Source organism: Corvus brachyrhynchos, unplaced genomic scaffold (genome assembly GCF_000691975.1).
Source record: "Corvus brachyrhynchos isolate BGI_N302 unplaced genomic scaffold, ASM69197v1 scaffold200, whole genome shotgun sequence".
Taxonomy (NCBI): Eukaryota; Metazoa; Chordata; class Aves; order Passeriformes; family Corvidae; genus Corvus; species Corvus brachyrhynchos.
In genome coordinates this window covers 1,728,650-1,738,762 of record NW_008236184.1, presented here as the reverse complement: position 1 = coordinate 1,738,762, position 10,113 = coordinate 1,728,650, and the positions used below count along the sequence as shown (strand labels likewise).

General features: G+C 40.6%; 1 protein-coding gene across 3 annotated transcripts in view; it reads right to left on the bottom strand.

Moving 5' to 3' along the window:
• Nucleotides 1-10,113, bottom strand: part of OTUD7A (OTU deubiquitinase 7A) — a 110,481-nt gene that overhangs the window by 14,506 nt on the left and 85,862 nt on the right. For all 3 annotated transcript variants that reach the window (XM_017737523.1, XM_017737531.1, XM_017737528.1), the window contains 3 exons: nucleotides 9,423-9,535; nucleotides 3,833-3,960; nucleotides 2,151-2,300 (listed from right to left, as the gene is read on the bottom strand). In XM_017737523.1, coding sequence (XP_017593012.1) covers nucleotides 2,151-2,300; nucleotides 3,833-3,960; nucleotides 9,423-9,535 — 391 coding nt within the window. The remainder of the gene's footprint in view (nucleotides 1-2,150; nucleotides 2,301-3,832; nucleotides 3,961-9,422; nucleotides 9,536-10,113) is intronic.

Below are 10,113 nucleotides of genomic sequence, written 5' to 3'. Positions count from 1 at the left end.
CGTCTCCCGGGCCTGACCCACAACCCCGGCCCCGCCAGCGCCGCTTCCCAAAGCTAGCGGCATGGACACAAAAACTGCACGGGATCGGAGCTCCTGAGGGAAACTCGGGGGGCATAAGCAGGGAGTCTTAGTCTACAGTTCAGAATACAGCGTACTGCAAGGTCCTGGGGCACGGGAGCAGCATAAATGTACAGCAGATGTGACGAATACACTTTTAACACCCTCTGGTGTAAGCCCTCGTTTTACTGGGGTTTAATGTAGGATTTCCCCAAGTATCTGACAGAAGAGTATTTTTATGTCACGACTGCCAACAGGATCCATCCCATTCATTCCTAAAGCAAACTCCACAGCCTGCAGCACCTCCCTGACACCCAAGCAGGGTCTGCAGCTATGGTCAGTGTTGGTCCCACTTGGCAGTGGCTCTCTAGCTGGAACTACACTACCCCAAGAACCGTCTACCAGCCCTAATTCCAACAGCTGGGATAAGTGACAAGCAACAGCCGCTAGTTGGTCCATCGCAGTTTGAATCACACAGTGAAAACTTTGCCGCCATTCCCTAGCTGGGTGTGCTGCCTTCTGTGCTGTGAAGGAAGTCACAGCACTTCCCAGCTCTCATCCTCATGCCTCAAGTGCCACAATTCATCTAAAAAGAACAACACTTTAACTCTTTCTGAACATGCCAGTACAACAAATTGCTGACACCGAGACTGACACAGTGCTGTTTAAAACCACTGCCACACCTCTTACAGTGTTACTCGGACTGAGCACAGCAGTGTGTGAAGCTCCAAGGCCAAGGAAGCAATCTTAGGGGCAGTTGAGACTTAGTCGGTGTTTTTCATAAACAAAGGCACAAAACATCTGCATCAGTTGAGTCTGCATGAATACAAAAGTATTTACCAGTTTTTAATCAGCCACTGGATTTCAAAACAAGACCACCCCTGGTGACCCATCAGAATGCCAGGGGCTGTGTGCTGGTAAAAAGAAGTGTCAAAATCTGTTTTAAATCCTCTCCAGACAAGGGGATATTAGCATGTTTTCTCTTTATATCTATTTATAGTAGTGTTTAAAATAATCTGATACAGGACTCTATGCCAAAGCAGAATTTCAGGCATGCACATCAGTATTTATCTGACCACATATATTTCTCAAATACAGACATACTGTCTCCTCCACTAGAGAGCTCAGCAGCTGCTTTAACATGGGTGTATGTACCTGCGGTAGTGCAGACAGCTTCAGAGGCTGCTCCTGACACTTGGTTAGAGCATAAATACTACAAGTTATAAATGGCCTGGCTCTCCAGGATGCTCCTTTTAAGAAGGTGCAGCTCTGAGCTGCATTCTGATAGCTCAAAAGCTGCCCATGTGCTGTGGCCCCTGTGCTGTTGTTGCTGACACTTGACAACTGGCTCTCCCTTGCCATGTCCCAAAGCTGCTCTGCTGACAAGGTGCAAACCCCAGGCACTGCTGGAGCATCCCTGTGCCAATCTCCCTCCTGTCACAGCACGTGGAGGACAATGGCAATGCTGTGGTTGCTGCTGGACTGCTGCAGTCTCCAACAGCAACCAGCCTGACAGCGAAAGCTACAGCATTCCCTTCATCCCAGAATAAATGCCAAATGCTCTCTGCTGCTCCACACAGCTGAAGCCTGTGCATTCGAGGCCCTGCAGTAAGAGAGGTACAATCAGGTCACACAAAACAAACACCACTTTGATTCACTGACCCTTGTAATTAACCTGGATGAACTTGTACATGAAAGTGAGTATTTAATGCTTCTGATGCCGTGCTTGGTATCTGGTAGGGGCTTCTCTCCCAGCACCTCTCCTGTGGGAATACAGGTGTAGGAAGATCCTACAGAATATTTAACATTATTGTAACATTATTGCTCTTGTAAGACCTGGAGTAATGAAGGCAGACAGATATGCCCCAGATAAATGAGGTTTCTGTCAGTCTGCTGATATTATTCCAGTTGTTAGGAAGAAATGGACTGTACCATTGTCTTGTGATTAGGTCACTCAGACTCCTAAACATGCAGCAATGAAATTTAGTGAATACTGTTTCCTTTCTGACAGATAAATACACCTACAGGTAAAAGAAAGTACTTTGTGACCTGTATTCAATATATATGCCAGTGCTGCTGTGTTTAAAGCATACCTTGTTCTCTCTGTTGGTCTTTTTGTTCCATAGAGACAAGAGCAGAGAAATGGGCCTGATCATAGGCCAGCACAAGAGGTGAGCAATGGCATCTGTTTGGTAGAACTTCAAGTGGCAAATAAATTCCTCCAAATGGTATTGGTGCAAATGCTGCAGAGAAAAAGGAGATTTTTGTAACTATGTGAAAGAACAGACAAGAGTTGTATAAACAATTGTGCTGCAGTTTTTTCAGAGCTCCAGGAGAGCAGCTTAAAGTGGGGATCAATGCACAAAACAGTCACAACAACAGATAAAATTTAATTACAAAAATGTCAGGAAATATATGAAGAACAATAAGGAAAACCTTCTGCTCTTACATAATTTTCCTTGCTCTAATTGTTTACTAGTAAAGATATTATGATCTTATAATAAAATCTTGATGACTCTCACACATGTAAGCAGAGTTGTACCTTCCTGTAATGCTTCTAGGAAGAATTATTTTCTAATAATCACCAGTAAATACTGTCAGGTCATTTGGTAACATGCTCTGCTTGTGCCTTGCATTAACAGATTTCTATAAGAAACATTACAAACATGTTAATAGTCCACACATTTCATCACACACACTGTATATATCTGAATGTACATAAACATGTACAAGTGATAAAGAAAGACTCAAAAAATCTGACAAGTAGAATTTGAATGGGATACTCCATCTGGAGGGGCAGAATTTTCCTTTGAAAGATTCTACACTTGTTTATACATATAACTATGGGAAACAGCAAGTTTGGGCAGGACAATTCTCTCAATGTTTTTGCTTCCAACCAATTATTTCTCCTTTTGTTACAAAAATGTGAGTCTTTATTGCTGAAATATTTGCAAGATGAGTTCCCCTCATGAACCCCTTGTTCTGGCTGTGACCAATGACTGCCCTGTCTTTGAGGAGTGTTTTTCAATAACCAACAGAATAATCTACATTCATTACTTGTAGTTCATAATTTGCAATGGAAACTAAAATTACACAGTATTTTCCGGTGGAAATAAATTTCTGTAAACTCCGTCACCTGCTTAACATCCTCCTTTAATCAGCCAAACATCCCCCCTTAATTAAGTAACACCCTATCATGAATTAGAATTCTGTTAGTTCATGGTAGAAAGTGAGATTAATTTAATCCTCTGAGTCCTGCTCAGACAGTGTCCAGCTGGCTCCACATATGGATCTAACATTTGTGTACTCACATGTGCAAACTGAATAAAACATTCAAAACTTTTGAGTGAGAAGCTGCAAAGGAGTCATTAAAAACAAAAATCCATGATACACACATTTCAATTCAATTTTTCAAAGTCATATTAGATTGATTTCTGCAGAGTTTTAAGGGGCACCAAAATAACATGGCGAAATTAGAACTTTGTTCACTTAGACCAGTCAGAAATTTATTGTGTTTGTAATTTGGTGGTTATTTAAGTTAATAGCAAATATCTAGGATAAAGAGATTTTCAGCAAGGCTATATAATTAGCCTGTATTTTTTACTTTTATCTAATAGAAATGGATTGAGCATCGTTCTGTGCTTTTTTTTTCTTTCAGAAGAAGGCAGCAGCTCTGCCATAAACACTGGCATGCTACAGCTGGGTCTTTTGCTGGTGTCAGTTTACAATTGATTCGATTTACAGCGGTGCAGAGGTCTCTAATAAAAGCTCTTACCTTCTCCCCCTGAGTCTCGTAACATCGTGTCTGCTACTACAACAATCGGTCTTCTCAATATATGGGCTAAGACAAAAACATGGAATTCTTCCAAGCTCTCATACACTGGATCTTCTGCATTGTCCACTCTGGAAGACACAGCAGTGAGACTTTATGAACCAGCTTGAACCAACCATGAGACTTTGGTGGATCAACACACCCCAGCAGCTGCTGCTTCTTCACTGTCACTTATATCCCCACTCTTCTGAAACCTGTATTTCAATAACTAAAGTAGGTAAAAAGAAATGGAAAGGAAAATGCATTTTTGTAAATAAAATAACAGCAGCATTTAAAAAAAGAAGTTTTCCAACTAGCTTCACTATACTTTAGATCAGCCCCACAATCTTCCAGGAGATGGAAATGCCCAGCACCTTTAGAAATCCAACCTATAAAGTCAATTTTCTACCAAACGGATCATTCTTTTATATGGACTGCAAAAATAAATCTGTTAAAATCCCCACTTCTCTACCTGAACATTTCGAAGCCCTTCTATGACTGCATAAACATTTTAATGAATTTTTGGTTTCAATTATCCCCTTTCTGTTTTCCCAGTTTAATGTCATTAATGTCACTACCACATTTCAAACCTTTGCCTCTGCCTGGAAACCAAAAACAAACTAGGTGGAAGAAAACTGAAAAATGGCAGGGTTGTGGGAAGCAGACAAAAGTAAAGGAATTCACTGCTAAATGCCACTTAAGAATATAATAGACTCAGAGTACAGCTTTTGTGAGTGCTGATAAATAAAGATGGGCAAGGTGGCACAGGCACACTCTTAAGTGGAGGCAGCACCTGTCCTCTTACTGCCAGCTGTGCAGGGAACCTCCAGAACTGACTGGGGTTAACTTTCCATGTATGTGAACAACAGTAACAGAGCAAAAGCGTCTGGACACTGCTCCAGAGTGTGTGGGACAAACACAGCAGCCTCTCACAGATCTGACAGCATCCAGCCCACCCCTGGAACTTCACTTTAAAATCTTTCATCCCAGCCTAGGAGCACAGCAGGATGGAAATGATCACCAGCAGGCTGGTGCAGGACACATTCACTGGTCAAGCAGTGAGACACCTCTCCTTTCCTGGATCCCTCCTCCCGCAAACCAGACTCATCAGGAAATTTTTCCTGATGTTCAAACGAAATTCTCCATTTTGCAATTTCTTCCTGTATTCCTTACTGAACTCTTCTCCACAGCTGGCTGTGACAGCTTTTCAGCATTTGCAGTCCATTCTGTCACCTCAGAGTAATCTGTCAGCCAAAAGCAACTCAGGGGAATCATGTTATTGGCAAGACAATATGCCAGAAAGATTTCCAGCTATCTTCTCACATTGGTATTTCCAGCCTATCAGTCCTAATTTTTTCCTTCAAATCCTCTAATTATTCCTCATCTCCTAGCTAATGAGGTTTCTAGAAGTGAAAGGCATATTCCAGATGCAGCTGTATTCAGAGGGATCTCTATCCCTTTGATCAGCTGATACCATGCCTGACTGCACAGACTCCAGATTTCCACTGGGCTTTTTTTACTCTTCAATACCACATCACCATGTTGCTTGATTCACTATCTCTGATCATAGGCACACATTCCTATTACACATTCCACTGCTCACTGCCACAGAATCAGAGTAGCTGAGGTGGTAACGGAGCTCTGGGGAACCTTATTCAGCCCCTGCTCCAGCAGGGCCACTCAAAGCCCTGGATTGTGTCCAGACAGCCTTTGGGTACCTCCAAGGAGAAAGAGTTCACAGCTTCTCTGGGAAACCTTTTCAACGTTCAATTTTGTACCATCACTTCCAGTAATTAATGTGGCCCATTTAATATTCTTTCAGTGCCAATTGCTGAGGATTCAGTATGAATTTTCCTAAAGATTAATGAGAATGAAAAATCATCGTTAGTAAGTATCCATAGCAACCTGCCACATCCTTTGCTCCACTAATCATTCCACTTGTTTTCAGGGATCTTTATGTATGCTGGCTACATGGCCACGAAAACTGTGGACAAAATAATTTTGTCAATAAAACGTGGAAGCAAAGAAAATTTAAGAAATGGAAATTAATTCCTCTGTTCATGTAAAGCTTCATGTATCCACTTATACAAGAGCATGTAAATCTGCACTGCAGAACCCTGCTCAACCAGAACACTCTGATTAAATAAATTACCTCGATTCTAAGAGCAAATTAATAATAAAAAGAAAAACAAATAGAAATAAAATTCTCAGTCTGACCTATGAGACCACTAGTACTCCAGTCCAAACACAGCAGACACCTACTCAGCACTCCAAAGAGACTCCCTCTCTTAATGGAAAATCCAGTTTGTACTGCAGCCAGGAATGAAAGAAAACCTCTTTCAAAAAGCTGGAAAGGGAAAGTCACCTACCCTGCTGTTCCACCTGGCTGGCTGCTGCTCTCTCGCCTGTAAACTCTGAGCAAGATCTGTTCTCATGTCCTTGAGTTTCCTCCTAACAGCTCCCTATGGTTACCTTGCTTTCCTTGCCCACACACAGCTCCAGATTCTCAGTCCAACAGACTCTAACAGCTATTCTGAGTTTAGGGCTCGTTTTGGTATTCACATAGAGCAAGAGATTGTTGCCCTCAGACAGCAGAGATGCACTGAAACAACAACAGGGATAAAGTTCTTCAACCTGGTGATTTTCCAGAATCAGGAGATCAGAATGACACCTGAGTTCATGGCTCAGTTTGCTACCATTCCATTTCTGACACCTTTATTTTCCTGCTTAACAATCCCCAAATGAAAACCAGCACAAACCACAGCTGCAGCACTGTAGGTGTAGGAACCTCTCCTTTGATTTCCTTACAGTGAAAGGAAATTCTCCTTTGATTTCCTTACAGTGTTTGTCAGCAGTGGGCTTCAACTCAAACACAGGAAATTGCACAGTGGAACTTTCTCTTTCATTCTTCAAGAAAAAAAGGTATCTTGAATTGACTAAAGGAAAGGAAACACAGAATGTGAATGCTCTGAGTTCCATATTTGAATCAGCACAGCAATTTGGCTATGCTTGGCTTCAGTACTTCACTGGAACTGAAAATAGACCAGATGAAAAGAAGTATTAGCCTTTAGAAACTACAGCTAACAATCAATAAATATGTTATAATGAACCATTTCTATCTGCACCCTATAATTGCTGCATAGACTGAGCAGTTAACAAGAAATAGCACTCCTGTAACAGACACCAGATCAAGTAAAAATCATTTTAGGGCAAAGTCTTGTTAAATGGTCTAAACTAAATTCTGTACAAGGTGAGGGTCTTGCATGGCTGCAGGAGTTGTGTATGAAGAGCTGTTAAAGCACTCTTAATACCAAACCAAGTCCAAAACCTCAGAGGACACTTGCATTTGAAAGGTACTTCCTGTTTAAATGTTCTGGGTTTCTGCCTCAAATAAAACTCCAACAATGCACAGGAAGATTACAGCAGCATTCCCTCCCTTCTTCCCTATTTTAAGTCCCTGGAATTTATTAATAAGATAATGCCAACAGCACAGACACAGCTAGGAGGTGACTAAATACAAATACCATCCACTTCCAGAGTCTGAATGAGCTCACACCACGACAGCACCTGGGTTTTCAACAGTGAATAACAACAGTGCTATTCACTCTCACACGAGAACAGGCTCTGACTGACAACTGCACCATGAAGGAAGGGGCTGGAATTTTCTTTTGAGAAGGATGGCAATAGCTAGGTTCTTAACAAAAAACAGGGTACAAGACATTTTCCTTTTTTCAATGCAGTTCCTTCAATTCAGTACCCCTGCTTTTGCTTGTAAATGGAGATAAATGAAGCAATTATGTTCATCTAGAATTCATGTTTTACATTTACAGAAAGAGGTGCTAATCTGTTTCAAAACAAGAATCTGCTTCATAATTAGTTTGCTCTGTGTACATGTTGGAAACAAGAACTTAAGAACCAGGTTTTTCTGTATTTTTCTCTTTTTTCAACTTCCCAGCCTCAGAATGAGAGTGCTCACAAAGGAGAAATCTTTGGAAATTTAGTGACAATTGCTGATCTCCTTTGCATGTAGTTCACTCTAAAAAATAAGTAAAAGAAGTTTGCAGGTGAATGAGGTAGCACAATTCCAGGGTTAGGTTTGTCACTGAATTCTTTTGAAGCAGCTACAACTTCTGATGCTTTAGCTAATTCTGACACCAAAGGAAAACATCTCATCTACAGTTCAAAGACTGAGGTGCTTAATATAGCACCTAACTAGAGGACATAATATACCCCATCTCAAAAATACTATTTTGATATTCCTTTTCCTTGTCAAGGGCCCTACTTTGAACATGGGATCATTAAACTAAGAAAATAATTCATTCTTCCACGTTCATTCTGTCTTTGGTATGCATGTTAAGAGAACTATACATTTGCATGTTAAATAGGGTAAGTTTCTTGCCTGATCTTTCACTATTTCAAAGGAAAAATTAACTGTTGGCTATTTGTATTTATTTTACTTTGATTTGAAAAGAAGATAAATGCAAACCATGATGAGAACATTATTTATGTAACGGTACTACTCCCTGTGGAGGTACCTGGGAACTGAAGGCTGACTGCCTGGCAAAGACACCATTTGAGGGCATCTCTGACCAGAAGGTACTGAAACTATGTGGTTCATGGAACATACAGAATTAAACAGAACAAGGCGAGAGAAAATTTGGGCAGAATGACCAGATTTAATAGAAATATGAACTGAACTGCATTAGAAAACGTATCAACAGGAAAATATCTACAAACATAAGAAACAAACTAGAGATTAAAATGCAAATAAATCTTTTTTTTCACTTCAGAATAGAAGAAAATGAGACACACTGTGGCTGACAACTTTTTAAGCAATGTCCTCTTGCATTCCTAGTATTACCTATCCTTAATATCACAGGGTTAAAGGGAAAATAGAATATTCTTTCAGAGCTCAAAGAATATTTTCTACAAACTTTGTTATTCTCATTGTGCTGTATGCCTTATTTTGTCAATTTACTTATCACCACATGGGATTTTCTCCAGGGGAAACAGTAACTAGAGGAAATTATGCACTGAGCAAACACTAAATATTTTTAGTGATAAACACCAGACACAAAAACTAAAGCTCCTGCATTCTGAAGGCTGGTCAATATCCTGTCCTTTTGAAATAACTGCACTGAAAGTAAGGGATGGTTTATCACAGTGGCTATTTAAAGCAGATTCTATATGTGGGTCAGGGGTATTTAAATGTTGTAGATACTGTTTCATCCCAAAACTTTTCACAAATATATTTCTGAGAAAAGCGAAATGATACTGCCAACAGGCTTGCTCCACAGGTGAAGCAATTAGGATTTAATAAATCCAGACTCTTTTGGATATAAAGTAACCTCAAGTTAGTGTGGTAACTGTACAAGAAAACTGCACCAAAATGCTAAATATTACAATGGGATATTTAGATAATTCTACCATGCCAAAAGAGTAAAACAGTTGCAAAGGCAGACTGGTGGGGCTATGAACACCTTCACTCAGTTGTGCTGTGTTGTTTTCCTACTGAGAATAAAGCCCCAGAGGTTCTGTCATGCTCTGAACTTACCCCCCACCAGTGCCCCCATTCTTGCTGAAATGCATGCGAGGCTCGCTCGACGCCAGCTTGAGCAGCTCATTCCACTCGCGCTCCCACTCCTCTTCCGTGTATACCAAACCTGACTATGGGACAGAAGGAAATGCTGTCACCACGCTGCTGACACACAGTGTAAGCAGAGTTCTGTAGCAGTGTTTACAACTAACTTGAGTTTCACACATGACTCCGTTCAGTATCTTGGATCGTTACTATTTCAACATTTCTACTCAGGTGAAATTATACTAACTTATTAAAAGGTTCTGAACTACCAACTGTGGAGTTAGCACATTCACTTGTTTGCCTTCAGGATTACTCCTGAAAATTGGCTTTTCTAGCCACTGCTTAGGCACAGATATCTTCAGGAAATAATGACATGCTGAAGGTACAGCTTTTGATCAACAGTCAAACCAAATTTACAGATGATTTTAGTTAGAAAACATCCACTCAGTATTTGGTCACAGCTCTAAAAATCCTAATTCATGGTTCTAGGAGATCTTTCCTAAATGGGGTTCTCTCTCTTTTGTGGGTTTCATCCACTCATTTTTTAATGCTTTTAATAGCTAAATTATACATTTAATTTTCCACAGGTTCCAAACCCATCTTAGATGTTTTAGGCCCAAAACTCTGCATAGTTATACCCACAAAGCTACAAACACCTTTGCAT